Here is a 17,240-nt window from a genome sequence, read left to right as displayed (position 1 = left end):
AACTTTAAACCAAAGATAACTGAAACGACAACATAGACAACATGGTCAAAGTTAAAAGAGTCTTTACAGATACAAAAGATGTCTGTAAAATATAATGTAAATCTTACAATAAATAGTCAGAACAGTTGGGTGGGGGGGGGGGGGACTGTTGTCTATCCTAATGCCCAATTAATAGTCCCATACAATCCAGAGAGAGAACAGGTTTGTAGGCAACTTATGGATTAAATAATTAATTCTAAAGTGCCTCACATGAATGTGATAGTCACATCGATATAATGTTGGGTTGTACATTACAACAGAATGCACACACTGCCCACATTTGGTTTACAATTCCCATTTGATGTAGTGGAACAACTCTGTCCCATATGTGAAAATTCTTAATCTTGTTGATGGCACGTTCAACATGTATCCTTAAACTTGCAATTTCCTTTGTTTTTACCACATCTTCTGCAGCCATCTGTGAAGATGCTCCAAGAAAGGGTGGCAAATTTAAACTAACCCCCAAAGGCAACAAATCCTGAATTGTGAATCCCTTATCTGCCATGATGGAGTCTTTGTCATCAAATGGTAGATCTAAAAATCCACTCCTTCTGACAATTTCTCGATCGGAGATAGAACCTGTATACAGTTGGCTTATGAATGTAACTGCTCCACCGGGAGAAATGCCAACCAAACCTTTCAAAGTTGTGTGATTTTTGTAGGAACTGAAAAGTTCTCCATTCAACTGCAAACTGCTTGGCATTTGACATCTAACCTCAGTACAGTCAATTATGACTCGAGTAGATTTGTACTTCCCTTTAAAAGATTCGGGCATTGTAGTATCAATTACTTTTCTGCTGGGCCAAATGTTTATTTGTCCAAACTTAAAGAACATAAAATTGACCCATGTGATAATTATTCTGCTAACTGTGGATGCTGATACATTAAATAATTGAGCTAGATGGTCCTCTGGAAATCCTTGCCTTAGTCTACACATGACCATAAAAAATTCATCAATGGGCCTTAAAGATCTAGCTCTCCCCTTTTTTGTTAGTAGGTCGTCTTCACCGTAATCGGTGTTGTTGTCAGTTGTAGACCGCCAGTAGGAAATGTTCTCACCCCTTTCCCCAGGGTCAAGATACTCAAAAACAGCCATTAAAGTGTCCCAGCTTTGAAAGCCCGTATAAAAAGCAGCATTTGAATCTTTTGACTTACAGTTTTCAAAATTAAATAATCTCCTATTAAGAACATCATTTTGACGCTGGGCATCTTGCAGTTGGCGCTTAAGTTCCTCAATTTCCTGTTCGAGTTTATGAATAATTTTTTTATTGTTGTCAATAATTTCCCTCAAGTAGGCCTCCTGCTCGGTAAAATCAGTTTGTGTTTCTTCTTCGACTTTTAAGCTACAATCTGGTAGATCTGGGACCACTTCGCTTGGTAATTCTTCAACAAAGACAGCTGAGGAAGACAATTTCCGTGATGCACTTTTCGAAGCTGTCAGTTCGAAGTTTCTTTCCGCCGGCTTCTTCCTTTTGCGTGGCGATGTACGAATCCATGGAAACACAGAAGGGACAACTCCTTCTCTTAATTCATTCTTGCCGGCGAGAGATTTTTTAATATCACCGTCCCTGAAATGCCGGGAGCATATCTTTGTATTTTCAGTAACCTTGAAGTGCTTTCCTTCGTCTCTTCTTATCGCGTGAAGCCACTTCTTCTTCATCGCGTTGTCGGTAGGAAATTTAAAATACGATACTTTTGTCCCATCGTCTTCCCGATATCCTTTCTTCGTGCATTCTGGAACACAACAGTGAGTCGGCATTTCCAATTCTTGAAAATAATTCGACCGAATCGAGTCAAAACAGCTGTCCTATTCAACCTTCCTTGGCCTTTGTGTCTCTTTGTTTACATGTGTCATCCTCAAGCGTGGCCTTTCTGACCTCGATGTCATGTTAAAGTAATTACCAGTCCCACGCGCCGTCAGCCATTATGAAAGTCGTGTATGATAGCCACGGCTATTGCTTATAAATGAGCAATTATACTGAACCTTTTTTATGAACTAACACCCATGAATACGCTGAACTATCGAATGACACGTGTGCAACAACAGCGAAGATTACAGATACAAACTATCTTCTTTTACGAACACATTAAGTCTCTTTCTCTTTCCAGTAACAAAAACAAAAGAAAGAAAACAGTTGTCTTTGCTGTTTAAACTAGGACTTACCCTGAGAACTTCGTCAATCCACTTCTGCCAATCTTCTGATCGCTGGCACAACATTGACCAGCGTTCACTCACAGTGTCGATCTGTCGTTTAAGATTCTGCGCAATGCGCGACCGCGGTGAATCCTTAGGCTCGTCAGCGGATCTGTCTGTCTCATATTCTTCCATAACTCTTCGGCCTGAATCAAGAGCACGATCCACTACTAATCGCCTTACATTTAGCTTGCCTTTGAACGCCTGGAGAAAAACGTGATAACAATCAGCCTCTTAATTTAAAAATCTGAATAGCTTATTAGACGCCGATTCCCGGGGAATCCGTAAACAGGTTTCCGGATTTGCTTCTTTACAGCCATGCTACCGGAGGTGATGGGTCAGTGGCCATGAATGCAATTGACTAACCCGGATAATGGTACAATGCTATCTAGTTATGTCGTATTTGGTTCTCTCTTTCGCCACATTACAACAAATTTATGTTTCAGCACTAAGGTTTCTTGCAATGTTCACAGGAACGTGTCCAACAAATTCTTGTAAAGAATGGATACTCATAGCACCTAAGAAATTACAAATAATGATACGCATGTTTCCCAAAGCCGCAAGCCTTTAGACCCAAACTGTTAATGTTAACTACTCTCGCTGATGGCATCTTTTCTTCGAGTTTAAACACGGCTCTACAAGCTGTAAACTTGAAACGATAATCGTGTAAAAATAAAAGTAATTATCATGTGCTCATGAGTGCTCTAAAAGTGATGTTGGCCTTATCTCCGGGCCGACAGAGGCTTGGCGCGAAACACAGGCACTTCAGCGCACTGAGGCTCCATCATCGATCTCTCTTGTTTACTGCCAGTTCTGAGAATACGCGGTAAATTATAAACAACAGACTCCATTTGGCGCGAAATATGCTCAGATATTGTCCGTGGACATTATCTGTTCATCGAAGATCACAGTTCGCTCTTAGAAAACTGTTCGCTTCTCGAAACAGATAATGTCGGTCAAAGGACAAATATCCCAGCGTATTTTTAAACTCAAAAGGAGGCCATTTCGTTTATTGTCCTTCAAATACTTTGGGCAACACGTAAAGTTTTGAAAATTGGAGAATATCGCTCGGATATTTCCCAGTTTTAGCTGTGGCATATTTTGTCACGTGACGCGTTAATATTTGATGGATTATAAGGACAAATATTTACAGCGTGACAAACAATTGACAGCAACTGCTGTAAAAGCTTTGTTGACCTCAAAAGCGCTTCATAACACTTTTTCTTTTTTTATCTCGGTTACAGTATCGTCACCTGGTGCATCTCGTTCTGGTTTTGCACGCTTTCGAGGTCTCCTCCGATTGGTTGCTGAAGAGTTAGCTCCTGATCAGCACGTGCTATCCAATCGATAATCTCCTGTAAGTCCATCAGCAACTGACGCCATTCGGTACCAGTGTCTTCCAGACGGTCACGGATATCCAGCGTGCGAACGTTGAGTGATTGCCACCTGTCAATAAAAAAAGGCGTAAGTGAAGACAGCAAAAAATAACAGTAAGGAGCAATGAACTCGACAACAAATACTCCGTAAAATAAGTTATCTGATATCTGATTATTAAAATAGAAACAAGTGATTGACACCTGTCATTCATGTCATCAAGTTTGGCTTGCACGGCTGTTAGTACGTCGCCAGGCTCCATCTCAGCCATAATCTGTTGGCCATTCTCGTTTAGCGAGGCAAACATTTCCTGGTGACCATTGATGTCATCCTCAAGGAACTGCAAAGCAACATCAGAATAAGTTGAATTCTCTAAATACTACCTTTAAACTTGAAACGTAAAACAACTTTCTAGAAATGCACTGCGTGTTCCGAATAGAGGTACAGGAAATGTACTGAAGATTAAACTCAGTTGAATTCTCTATAAAACAACTTTAAATTGTAGGCACTGATTGAAATGTACAAGTTTCCAGGAACGCACTGCGTTCCCAACAACAACTACAAGAAATGTATTTTGAACATCTCAAAATATTGAAGGTAACTAAATCAGCAGCGAAATTCTTTACACTGTTTTCCACAAACATATCATAATCCTTCATGGGGGAAATAGGTTTTCGTCCTGAGCTCATCCAGTATTTCATTCAGACGATCTTATTTTTCTCATTCTCACAATACATATTCTCTATTTTCAAATTACCCACAATTCACTGTGTTTGCCGCCCCAAAAATTTGCATAAACTTTACTTGTAAATACTCTTGGGAGGTCTGCATATTCCCAAGAGCATTTCACAACAATAGTTTACGCAAAATTTGGGGGGGCAAACAGAGTGAATTATGGGAAACTGGAAAATAGAGAATTGCAGAGAAGAGTTGGGCATAAATTATCGCTAGGCGAAAGGATAAACTCTCCTGACCTTCGTGAATGGATCTGTATTGATATTTCGTGGAGAAATTAGACGTTCATGACTGTGAGGAATCAAAGATTTAAGGAAATGAAACAATGTAGGATAAGACGTACTTTTAATTCCTTTCTCAGTGCCTCCATGTCTTGCTGCTCTTCCGTGCTGGTTGCCTCAACAGCGCTGTCCAATTCCGCCACTTTAGACTCTGCTGAAGTCAGCCAAGTCAGAGCGTTGATCATGTCTTCATGGAATCGCACCATGCGATCAAATGCTTCCTTTAGATGTTTCTTACGAGAATCAGATCTGTAACAATAAAAAATAGTACAATTAAGAGTACAGTAATCTCACAAGGATTATCAAGAAAAGGAAGATAACAGCGACTCCTCTCAGTGTAGAGAATATGAACGCGATTCCGAAAGTTAATTTCTCAAATACAATAATTTCTCAATGGGTATTAAAGACAAAAAGCGCTTCCTTGTAGTTTTAACCCTCTGCCTACTGCGCTAACAATTGTATAGACCGGGAATCAAGAGTTTACCTCTCAAACAAGCAACTCCAACACCGCATTATGAATCAAAACGATTTTTAGTTCCAGAGGAAATCATTTACAGAACTTTACACATAGTGTCTAGTGCTGTTATTAGTTTTGATCCTTTTCAATGGAATATTTTTATCGGTATTTCCATTATCGATGAATGAAAACTTTGCCTCAAGACAACTGACTCCAAAAACACGCTATTATAAAAACAAAACAAGGACCGGACAGCTGTTTGTTTCTTCACGAACAAAAGACTGTTGATGTTTTCTTGTCAAACATGGACTGAACTTGGTTTACACATACAGCGAACTTTATTTCCACTCACAGATAAAACCAATAGCGTTATCTTGTGCCCAAGAAGTTAAGAGTCTCAAAAAAGGAAAAAAAAAATCTAAATAAGGTAGAGAAAGTAGTTTTATTTATAGCGTAATTTTTGAATTTCATTTTGGCAATTAGCTAATTAGCAGGGCCGATCATTGTATATTTATTTTTAAGAAAAGCATTGCATTAGGCTTGGCTTCTGTTTCACTTTGTCAATTAGAGGATCAAACATTGAGGCAAACAAACATAATAACAAACGAAATGTCTCTAAATTCCTTACGCAAAGTTTATTTTAGAGACAAATTGCCTTTCCACCATCTAAAATAAACGAAGAGAGGCAAAACAGTATGAACGTAGTTACGTCTCAAACGTCTCATAAAACAATGAAGAAGCCGCAACAGTGTCAAAATCATATAATGCGACGCAACAATTAATCAAGTGTGCAAAAAAATATTTTATTGTCTGAATAAGAATTCAAAGTTATTGTTGACGTAAAAAGCATCTTCCATCTTTCATTGTCTCCGGAACCTATAATTAACTCAAATCGTTCACAAAGCAATATCTTCGAATGCACTTGCTACGCCATTGTAATGAAATTCCAACCATTCATGGAATTAAAATCGCTTTTTGTAACCGTTTTGAGCTAGACTGCTGGCAGCCGTTTTTTTCCCTAAGGGTCACTTAGACGAGTGTTTAGTCATCGCGATCGCAAAAGGGCGTTATGGCCGTGGCGGAGTAGGGAAGAAGGCGAGACAAGGGCCGCCCATGTCTCGTCTCAGTCCTTTTTAGGCTAAAGCGTCTCGCCTCATAACCTCTTCGAATTTCGAGAAAAAAAGCGACTGCCAGCAGTCTAGTTTTGAGCCACCTTAAGACGCATCTGTACCTGTAGAAAGAGACTACACTAGTGACAGCATCAACTATCAGCTCTTCATTTTATGCCTCAGCACTTTACTTTTGGTCCTAGCAAGTGTTTTTGACCCAGGTCCTGGTTCACAGAAACTGGACAATTCAGGAATGCGCAAGTGCAGCGAAAAAATGCGCATATTGGCCTCAGCCTCCTCCCCCCCCCCCCCCCCCCCCCACCGCCAACCCCCATTTCCCAGTCGCCTTTTGCCTCTGTGCATGTTAAACGAATCTCCGTACGAAACCATCAATGTGAAAATGTGTTCCCCCTAGAGGTTCATTTTCATCTGAAAGGTTTTACACAATGACTCGCTTTAAGGCAGAGGCACAGAGTAACTTGGCAATGGCGTATTAGGCAAGTGTTTTTCACCCAGATTCCTACCTGCTGGTGATGTTGGTCCATCTCTCGCTGAGCTCTGACATGGAATTTTTGAGTTCTCCAGATTCGTAATGAGGAAACTCCTGAACCAAATGCTCGCCGCACTGGTTCACAGCGCTGATACTTCCTCTCCAGTTCTCCACATCGTCTTCAAATTCCTGATCAAATGAGAAGGTAGATATTTTCAGTTCAGAGATACTTCTCTAGTTACTCCTTTGTTACGTAGAGCAGATATTTCTGTACGTTCTATAGTAATACACTGGAAGGATTTCCCAGAAAGGGGTCCCTTTTTCGGACCGGAGGTATATACAAGGCCAGCAATTTCCGAGTTGAAGCATACAGAGGAGACGTGAAAAACTGCCGCTAGGGAATTTAAAAGGGCCGTTCAAATTATCTGGAACAAACGTACCTAACTGCTGAATCAATGAAATAATATAAGCGGTTGCTTAAGGGAAACGTTTGCACAGTGGATGCAGTATTTCCATTGTAAGTATATATATGTACGTTGTAACGCAAGTCTTCAATGCGTGATCCATATGAAAATAACTTTCCCTGCGTGGAATTAAGTTAAGTTCAAATTGTTCCGTTTTATATTTTTTGTTGTAAAACGTCGATCCAGAGCAGTTTTGTCCCGTGTACTAAAAAGCGTACCTTTTCTATGGAAAGTATAAGGAAGAGTTACCTAATGATAAAAGAAACGGAAGCGCTTGGGCCAGGTGGCGAAGTCTCCCCTCTCCTCTCCCCTAAGGAGTAAGCCTGCCAATCATTTCAGGGCTCGAGACTAACCTTTCAGCTTGCTAGCCCAGTGGCTAGTGACAGGTTTGATTTACAAGCCAAAACAAATTTTTCACTAGCCAGACGCAGACATTTGCAAACATAGGAATCGGTATTAAAACTATAGGAGTCGCTCAACAACGAAAACCGAAGTTTCCGCTTCCGTGAGAAATTCCCACAGAACTTTGCAACTCGCCGCCGAAAAACATTCCTATCTTTCAAAATGCCGATTCACGATTTCTCATGAATACTACATCTTTACTTACAAGTTGCAAACATAGGCATCGATATTATGTATCCAAATTTTCGAACAACTGCGAATTTTTTAATTTTTTGAAAGCGCACGTGACCTCCCGATGCTGCGCGCATGAAACAATACATGATCCCTAGAGTTCCGCATGATTTCACGCATGGCTTATCATTAGCAGCAGGCAGTTTTTTGTCGTTCGTCGCTTCTTAGCCCCGGTTTAAACGTCGCATTTCACATGCGCCGAATCAAATACTAATTTTAGTCGACTCGAATGAATAAGTTTGGCTGATTTGATTTAAACGTCGCATTTTTTGCCGAATAAAATTGCTGAGCGCGAGCGATAGCGACGTGTTAATTCCCATTCGAGCAAACATAATTTATTTAACATAATTTATGAATTAGATTCGGCACATGTAAAATGCGGAGTTTAAGGCCCAGTTCAGACGTCGTGCTTTTGCCGTGCCGAACTAAATTCAGGAATTAAGTTCGACAAAAGCACGGCAAAAGCACGGCGTCTGTATCAAACTTTTGCATTAAGTTCGGCAAGCAATTAAGTTCAACAAGCTCTGCCGTGCTGCACGACTCTGGCACGGCAGTGATTCAGACGTCGTGCTTTTGCCACGCTAAGCAAAATTCATATATTTTATTAATGTATTTTGGCGAGATTGCGTTCCCACGGGGAGTTAGGTGGAGAATTGTTACAAGGCATCAGTGAATGCTGAATTTGGTTCGACTCTGGCACCACGTCTGAATCAGAGTTGTTTCTTTGCCCTGCTACAGTCGAACCAAATTGCAATTAAGTTCGGCACGGCAGAAGCACGACGTCTGAACTGGGCCTAAATTAACCGTCGAACTTCAGTCGTATAATCGACTGGATCAATTGAATATTCGACTGAACTCGCATTTAATTGAAATATGTCGCATTTAATTGATTTAAACGTCGCATTTTACATGCACCGAATTCGGCAATTCGATTCGGCGCATGTAAAATGCGACGTTTAAACCGGGCCTTACTAAGAGGAAAACAAACAAAAAAGTCAATCATTCTTTCGCATTAAAGTTCTTGTTTGGGCCAATAAATTATATATGATATTTATTACAGCCGATGTTTTAAATTCTGCACGCTTTGACTCGATTTCGTTTCGTAAAAAGTTTGAAATTAACTTTTATTTGGTTTCCTCTGGGCCTCCAATGTTCGCAAATTTTCTTTTTCACTAGCCAAAATGGCTAGTGAAGCGCAAAAACCACCAGCCAAAATGGAATTTTTATTAGTCCGTGGCTAGTTGGCTACCGTTAGTCTCGAGCCCTGGTCATTTCTTACCTTATGTTTATCAATCTGTTCCTCCAGTTCGCTGACCGTGAAGCCGTACACGTTCTCGTCCTTCTCGAGGTAAGCCTCGGCTTTCCGGATCCACTCGAGAAGTTCTTCCCGAAGTTCTACGAATCTCTTCCATTCCTCCATCAAGTAATCGATTTGTCCCCGCCATACTGCCGAGTTGTCCACGATATTCTCCCAGTGTCCCTTCAACTTGCTGACCTGCACAAGAATGGAAGAATATTATAATGAGCTCCTTAATTGCAAGATTTTTTACAATATTTCGGGAGGAAGTAGGCTCGATTACCAGCCGCTGTTCGGGAAAAGAGCCCGCGCTCCTCCAACGAACTCACTCTTCTCGGGGAGGAATGTAGACCGGTCTCGAGAAAGCGGCGGAAATCGAGCCTAGGGAGGAAGCCACATCAGCCATATCTGGTTTTCATGCTGGTCCTCTGTCCTGGTCGAATTGGAATTTGGAGATGTTGGTTTTTGTGGAGGGAGGAAAACCGTAAAACCCGGAGAAAAACCCTCGGAGCAAGGCGAGAACCAACAACAAACTCTACTCACATATGGCATCGGGCCGGAATCGAACCCGGGCCACACTGGTGGGAGGCGAGCGCTCTCGCCACTGTACCATCCCTACGTGCGTTATACATTACTTAGCCTTCCTCTGAAAACATAAGGAAGTTCATCACATGCTGGGTTTTCTGGAGAACGTAAAACGAAACAGTGGATTTTCCCTGTGTCTTGAGAATTGAGCGTCTTTCTACATGAGTACAAATAGTCTAAGAGACAAACTGGATACTCCAGATGCTTCAATTAAAACATGAACTCAATATACGTAAAGTAATTCCCTGGGATGTTCCAATCGAAGGAGAAAAAAACAAATAAAATTGCTTAGTAAAATACCTTAAACACTAAAAACCAATAACAGCCCAGAAATTGGGAGACTGGGACGGATACGTCAGAAGGCTTAAGAGCGTACTGATAAGTGACGTAGTTTGGCGGTCACATAACCTACCTTGCTATCAATCAGGATCTTGTCCTCTTCTGTTTGTGCATCGTCAATAAGCGTTTGTCCCATCTCTGCAATCTCGTCTAACAAATGTTGTTTGGTCTTCAGCTGCTCATCTATTGACTAAAACCAAAGAGTAGCCATTCTTTAAGACTTGTATATCAAATAAAGGCCCCATCCACGTTACACCGTAGAAATTTGAAAACGCAGCTTTATTTATACGGTTTGGCCAACCGTCCACACTAATCCGTCACTAAAACGGAGCTTTTCGAAAACGTTCTTCAAACCGGAGGAATTTGAAAACGCCGGCTTTGCGTTTTCGCGTGGATGCAGAACAATTTCAAAACAGTTTTTTTTTTTTCGAAAACGATCAAGTCACAATAATCATGTGATTTCTCTGCCCGAATTTTCGTCAAACACAATTCCAAAATGGCCGGTCGCTGTTGCGTTTTCACATTTCTGCAGCGTAGTGCGGACGGAAAACATTTGATGCGTTTTCAGAGAGAAAGAGTTAAAAAACGCAACATACCAACTCCACCTTAACGGATCAACAAACATTTCTTTCATTGTCATTGTGCGTTTCTTCAAACGCGCGTTAGGAAAGGACACGTTCCTCCACTTACACCCTTGTTGTTTCTAAGATAGCACTTCGTATCGGTAACATTTGACGCACTCTACACAAGTTATCACGCCACTGATTCCTTGTTTACCTTTTGCTTTTCTAGAAGTCCGTCCATGTCCTCGGAATCTCCAAGCACAGTCTTTTCTGTCTTCATCATCTCCGACAAGGTGTCCAACCAGTCGTGGAGTTCAGACACTGCTTTGTCGAACTTCGGCCACGGAGATGCACTCTCTTTAGGCCAAAACAAATAAACATGTGAACAAGTTCCTATCACGGACAGCTATCTAATTCACACACACGTAATTCGTAAAATTAATCTCAATGGTTTCATTAACAAGCAAGCACTTAAGAATAAACTATGGGGGTGCCGTTGGCAGCAGGTAAGCATTCGCTACATCACAAGCTGGTAATTCTATGTCGTACGGAGAATAATTTCCTCATATAAAACCAAAATTACATTGACAGAGTATGCGGAAAACTGAAACATCTTTTGCGCTTATTTACGTGCAGAATATTAGATCCACTTGGTCCGCTGAAGAAATCCAGTCGCCAAAAGAATCCTTATACAAATTTAGGTGAAATAAAGACTGAACAACACAAACAAGAACATTTGTTGTTACCCTCTCTCCAGTCCTCCATGATCAGTGGTACCCCGGCGTGAACTGACCGCTGTTTCACCTCGACAGCAATCTCCTCGACAGCCTTACGAGGCGTGACGCGGGCCGCAAACAGTTTGGCGGTAAGTGACGCAATTCGACTCCAGTCATCGTTGAGAGCTTTGGCCTTGATTTCCAGTGGTTTGGGGACCTGGTTTCCATCAAGTTTGCTCTCCCGTCTGTATCGCGCCATGCTTTCATTGATGCCGTCAAGCTTCGGTTGACGAGACTTCAGCGACTCTTGAACAGTCTGTGATAAAAACATGGATTACATAAATGAACCATATCTCCCTGAAATTGCTTAGTTTCTTTCTTGGTCTGAATCTCCTAATTCAGCACTGTCAGTGAAGCCAACAGTTTCATTTTTGGCCTCTTGAGATGAAAACAAAATGCGAATTAATGCCTTTAATATTTATTAGTCTTTTCAATGAAATGGCAGAGATTGTTTGCTCACAACCCGTGAAACACCTCGTGTGGCACAATTCCACTTTTTGAAACCACCAATCACATTCGAATCAAAACGGGCGAATGATAAAGTCAAGCATGCCAGCTTGACATATCTAAAATGCTCCGTGTCGTAAGCTAAAATCCGCGAGCTGCATATCGCAGTTTCAGAGAGCTTGTTCGTATTCCTTTCTCCACAGACACTCTTTTGATGTAACAAACCTTAGGAACGACAACTTCTTGGTTGTACTCTCCACTTTCTTGCTTCTCTAACAATTCCCTCGTCGTAGAAGCCCACGAGCTTAGCTCCTCTAGATCCGCTAGGAACTCCGACACGCGCCTCAGCTTGGACTCCACTCCTCGCGTGCGTGTCGCGATGTCCGCGCGCAGGATGTCCCAGCGCGTGAGCAGGATATCGAGCCTGGTTCTGATGGTTTCAGAGTTGGGTTTGGAGATGGTGGGTTTGGACAGAAGTCGTTCCGCTGTCTGCTGGATGCTGTTCTTTGAATCTTCTCTGTTATTTTGTTCTTGTTGAACCCCCTGTGGCGGAAAACATCACAGCATTATTATTTGAGTTACTTAGCGAAAAATACCCAGCACTGTCATGCACAACTTGGGATCATACCTTGATCTTTTCAAGCAGTTCCTCTAACGCATCCTCGTCAGCAGGGGAAGGATCCTTCGTCTGCAGCTCCGAGTCCGCTTCGTCCATCCACTGCAGCAAGTCAGCACTCTCCTCCAAAAACTCTTCTATCTGCATGGCTTCTTCCTTAAATCTACATCATACGAAAAAGAACAATGGCTGTCATGCGTCGATAGCATGTCAAAAGAAGACCTTCGTTGAATCACTATAGCAGTTTCAAGAAGTGGTAAGCCCCTGAGAATTTTACACTAAGTCACTTTTACTTATAGCACTCCACCAGTTTGAATGCTAATTCAACCATTTTCCAAGCAGGAAGTCCGTAAAGCAATTGCAATTTCAGTATTTAGAAGGATACGAACATCTTCAAATACTCGCTTAAACAGAAATTAAAGTTTATATGAGTCGAAAGAGGTAAGTGCTAAGAGCTTAAAGGAGCTAAGTCACGGTTTCTGCATCTAAAATTTTGAAGTCCGTCGTTTGTAATCCGTGTTAATCTTCTCCATCCTTAACCATCCTTTTTCCTTTATTGTATATTATTATCTCTTTGGTGTTTTTCTGTCTAAGTAAACTTTTATTTCCCGGTTTCCTTCAATCCTAAGGTTATTTTGTACGAAGCCAAAATAACTCAAAATAACGTGACTGAGCTCCTTTAAGGTTGTAACACCCTAACTACCTGTCTCTCCTGTCCGTCACTTGATTACAGATAGACTCCCAGCGCCTGTTCTGTGTAGTCAGTTTATCCCGCAACATGTCAGCCTCCACTGTTGTTGATTTACTGATAATCTCTTGTCCGGCTGTGTTCATGGCATTCACCGTGCTTTGATGACGACCGATACCATCTTCCAGAGCCTAGTAGCAAGGTATTTATAACATCAGTTATTTAATTACCACGAGTCTTGAGTATACCGGGCGGCTTCAATGTAGTATCAACAACGCACTGCTGATAAGTTTTGCTTTCATGCTAGAAAATTTAACTTCTTTCATTCATCGGGCAAACGAAGATTTTGTTTTGATGTACTAACAAATTCTCGTAGCAAACAAAAGAGAAACTCAGTAAGGAGATTTCATATTTCAAGCTTGGAGCTGTGTAAGATTTCATATTTCAAGCTTTGAACTGTGAGTGTTTAAGAAGCTCGCTTTCAAGTGTAGTGAGCCCCCCCCCCCCCCCCCCCCCTTCGCTGCAGTCGAGTTTCTAAATGCATTTAAGAAACAAGAAGATAATGTTTGCCGTGCGAAATTTTCACCACAATTGTTACAAATTATTTTGGGTTTTGAAACTTCATATTTGATCTTCAGTTTTAAATAAACTGAAAATAAACGCTGTGATAACGCTTTTATATATAAGAAAAAATTAGAAGTATGAAATCGAATTAGAAACCATTAATTTCTACGGATTACTCTAAGATACCAGGTTTCACCTTCTGTTCCTTTTTGGCAGCGCTGAATTCAATTTCTCCAGATGTTTCGTCGAGAACTTTCTCCGCATGCGTCATCCATGAGGTCACATCTTTAAGATCGCAGTGGAATTGGCGCCAAACTGCTACAGCCTTCTCCCAGCGAAGAGACCGGGCCTTGTAATCCTAGATAAGGAACAAAGAAAATCAGTCAATCAGAAGTTTTAAATCTAAGAATAGTATGCAAAAGGAAACTTTTCGAAAACGTTTACGAAACATTGTAAACTAAACTATACAGTAGAGAAGATAAAGGTTTCTCCGTTTTCGAAGATGACCTTAACAGAACAATTTGCAGTCCACGGCGCCTAAAGCGCGAACTAATAAATACTATACGTGACGGTTCTCAAATACAAAGATTAGCTCGCGGTCAATCTTCGGCAGTGTAAAAACAAATTTAAAACTATTTCGACAACGTTAGTCGATAAAGCCGTACCCAGGAACCAAATCAAGCAACTAGTTGAATTTCTATTCTTTAACACATAAAAGCTCGTATTCTCCCATATTTACCTGGTTAAGGTTATTCCATTGTAACCTGAACTTGCTAGCGGCTCTCTTTACAGCATCATATTCCTTTTCAGTACGCGAAGACTGCACAGTCTCGCTGCGAGAGAGTACTTCCGTCGCACGAGGCTCAAGATCCTCCAGCTTCTCGCTAATCAACTGCAAAAATAATTAAACCTTTCAGAGACCTGACATGAATGAAACGAAGGTAGAAAATAGAGATAAGTTTCTCTGCGCAAAATTATTTGATTTTCAACACTTGTGACGGTATATTTGTCGTTACTCCATGGCTTCCATTACAGTTGTTCGTTTGCGTCGTTACACAGTATCCGCTCTAAGGCTCCGTGCACACTTCGCCGGAGAAATTTGAAAACGGAGCTTGATTTCTACGGTTAGGCCTACCGTCCACACTAATCCGTCACGAAAACGGAGGCTTTGCGTTTTAGGACTTTTAGCGTGGAAAGAAAACATTTTGAAAACGAAGCTTTTCAAAAACGATGAGGTTACGATCATCAAGATGTTTTCCCACCCGAATTTTACTCAAACACAAATTCAAAATGACCGGTGATTGTTGCGTTTTCAAATTCCTCCGGCGTAGTGTGGACGCGGCGTAAAATCGTGGTAAGACGTTGCGTGACATTGCTGCGGCGACTCACCTTCAGCTTGTCTTCCTGTTTGGAGAAGTCTTCAAAGTCTGCCTTCTGTAACTCAGGAGACTCCAGCAGTAGCTCGACCTCATGGACTTCATCTGACAGCTTCCTGGTGTCTTGTACCAGCTTCCATCCGGGAGTCTGTGCAGGCTCGTGTTCCACCAGAGTCACTTGCCAGCGGACTCGCGCTAAAGAGGACTTGGTCATGACATCTTCGCCTTCTGTTGACAGAAAAAAATGAGACGGTAGTGAAGAAGACGAAGTAGGAGAGAATTCAAAAACTTGAATACAAAATAGCAAGCTACTTAATTCAACCCCTCCTTAAGAGAGCCAAATTTAAATTTTTATCATTTATTTTCAATGGTGAAAGGCAAATAGCATCACATGAAAGTATTGAAAATATTGTACTGTTCAATTGGACTGTTCACACACAACACAGCACAGACTCAGCTCGACTCTGTTAAACGATATCATGAATAACTGATTAACCTTATTTCACAAGACATGAAAATGATTAAACTTACATGTATTTCACAAGACAGGAAAAAAGAAAATCGACTATAGTTCGCCGACAACGCGGTAATGCAATCGTCAACTTGAAGTGCTTACCATAACAAAGCAAACATTGTTCACAACTAATCCAAAAGAAAACAGCTGGTTGAATTTCGCTTCACAGCATCTTCACCGTGAATTGGCAAAGCAAATTGAATGGACGCGCAATGAATAAGTAACAACGACTGCTTTTGGCAACATGAGACTTTCAAGAAAACTTTCTCTCTCCCTATGTTACAAGAATAATTTCACTCCATAGCGTTGGTGCAGTGTTTACCGTCTGTCCTCCACGACGTTCTAGCATTTCGTTGCAGCGACAGTCGCAAACTGTTCTGGAGTTATAATAATGGTTGCCTGTTTATTGGACGCCTCTGTAACGTTTTCTTCATAAAAAAAAAACTTTATATTTTCACGATTCACGTAACGGCGCGCGCGCGATTGCCGACAAGAAGTACTAATGGTAGATATAAGACGGTCCATAACGGTGAGAGAATATGTTTTGATTTTCAGTCACGCCAAGCACGAGGCATTCAGGACTGAAAATCTGGAGAACTTAGTATTTTGACGTTCGTCTCCTTGGCATTTAGGGTCAATTTTTAAACAAGGTGTACCGCAAGGAGAATTCGCTTACCTTCAGGCAGGGTGTAACCCTCACACTTGATGTCTTGCTTGTCAGCATCTCGACCAATCCACGCGTTGCAATTGAAAAAGTAAACCTTTCTAGTGGACTTGTCTTCAACGTAAAATCCTTTCACAAACCATTCATGCTTCGGCCCAGTCCTATCGTGCCAGACCTGAATTTTGTGTAAATCTCCCAGGTGAGGAACGTTGTAAACAGTGAATATATCGAGCTGATCGCGACAGAACTTGGTGTTGTATGTCTCGGATTTGTCCAATTTCAGTTTGGGTGATTTTCCTTTCTCGCCAAACAGTTCTACGGATACATTAGACTGTGTGCCGGCATCTTTTACATCACCCGTGTGAACTGTGATGCGGTAAGAGGTGGCTGGAAATAAAAATTCAGACAGAACAATTAGGCCCCCTCCACACTTCGCCGGAGGAATTTTAAAAACGGAGGTTTCACTACGAAAACGCGTCCGTCAAATATTTTCGTGATCACACTACGCCGGAGGAATTTGAAAACCGAGGTTTCACTATGAAAACGCATCAAATGTTTTCCGTCCACACTACGCCGGAGGAATTTAAAAACGCAACAATCACCAGTCATTTTGGATTTGTGGTTGAAGAAAACTCGGGCAGGGAAATCAAATGCTTTTGTCGTGATGTCATCGTTTTTGAAGAGCCTCGTTTTCAAAATGATTTTTTCCCACACTAAAACGCAAAGCAGGCGTTTTCCAATTCCTCCGGTTTGAAGAACGTTGTCGAAAAGCTCCGTTTTCGTGACGGATTAGTGTGGACGGCAGGCCTAACCGTAGAAACAAGGCTGCGTTTTCAAATACCTGTGGCGTAGTGTGGACTGGGCTTTACTCATAAAACGAAACTTTTAACATATAACAGCCCGGTAACAAACCGTAACCCAGTTCATTTAGCTTAATTAAACGGTTACTCAAGATGTCCCACATGATAACTCTTTCACCAACCTCTAACTTGTCATACTTTTGCCGCAACGAAACAAATTAGACCGGTTATGAGA

The 17,240-nt window shown here is 41.4% G+C and overlaps 2 protein-coding genes across 5 annotated transcripts in view; both read right to left on the bottom strand.

Moving 5' to 3' along the window:
• The window catches only part of LOC110049415 (dystrophin-like), a 77,064-nt gene that overhangs the window by 16,831 nt on the left and 42,993 nt on the right, over nucleotides 1-17,240 (bottom strand). For all 4 annotated transcript variants that reach the window (XM_089283195.1, XM_089283194.1, XM_089283192.1 and 1 more), the window contains exons 35-50: nucleotides 16,218-16,592; nucleotides 15,041-15,255; nucleotides 14,391-14,543; nucleotides 13,848-14,009; nucleotides 13,103-13,278; nucleotides 12,412-12,562; nucleotides 12,009-12,326; nucleotides 11,307-11,592; nucleotides 10,775-10,917; nucleotides 10,071-10,187; nucleotides 9,056-9,271; nucleotides 6,714-6,868; nucleotides 4,686-4,872; nucleotides 3,811-3,947; nucleotides 3,487-3,679; nucleotides 2,204-2,437 (exon numbers count right to left, since the gene is read on the bottom strand). In XM_089283195.1, the coding sequence (XP_089139321.1) occupies nucleotides 2,204-2,437; nucleotides 3,487-3,679; nucleotides 3,811-3,947; nucleotides 4,686-4,872; nucleotides 6,714-6,868; nucleotides 9,056-9,271; nucleotides 10,071-10,187; nucleotides 10,775-10,917; nucleotides 11,307-11,592; nucleotides 12,009-12,326; nucleotides 12,412-12,562; nucleotides 13,103-13,278; nucleotides 13,848-14,009; nucleotides 14,391-14,543; nucleotides 15,041-15,255; nucleotides 16,218-16,592 (3,218 nt within the window). The remainder of the gene's footprint in view (nucleotides 1-2,203; nucleotides 2,438-3,486; nucleotides 3,680-3,810; nucleotides 3,948-4,685; nucleotides 4,873-6,713; nucleotides 6,869-9,055; nucleotides 9,272-10,070; nucleotides 10,188-10,774; nucleotides 10,918-11,306; nucleotides 11,593-12,008; nucleotides 12,327-12,411; nucleotides 12,563-13,102; nucleotides 13,279-13,847; nucleotides 14,010-14,390; nucleotides 14,544-15,040; nucleotides 15,256-16,217; nucleotides 16,593-17,240) is intronic.
• Nucleotides 28-2,183, bottom strand: LOC149117446 (uncharacterized). Its single transcript, XM_089283197.1, has one exon. The coding sequence runs from the start codon at nucleotides 1,796-1,798 to the stop codon at nucleotides 263-265; it is 1,536 nt and encodes a 511-aa protein (XP_089139323.1). The 5' UTR covers nucleotides 1,799-2,183; the 3' UTR covers nucleotides 28-262.

This window comes from Orbicella faveolata, unplaced genomic scaffold, assembly GCF_042242905.1.
Source record: "Orbicella faveolata isolate gen_17 unplaced genomic scaffold, um_ofav_v1 contig_12, whole genome shotgun sequence".
NCBI lineage: Eukaryota > Metazoa > Cnidaria > Anthozoa > Scleractinia > Merulinidae > Orbicella > Orbicella faveolata.
This window is presented reverse-complemented; position numbering and strand designations above follow the sequence as displayed.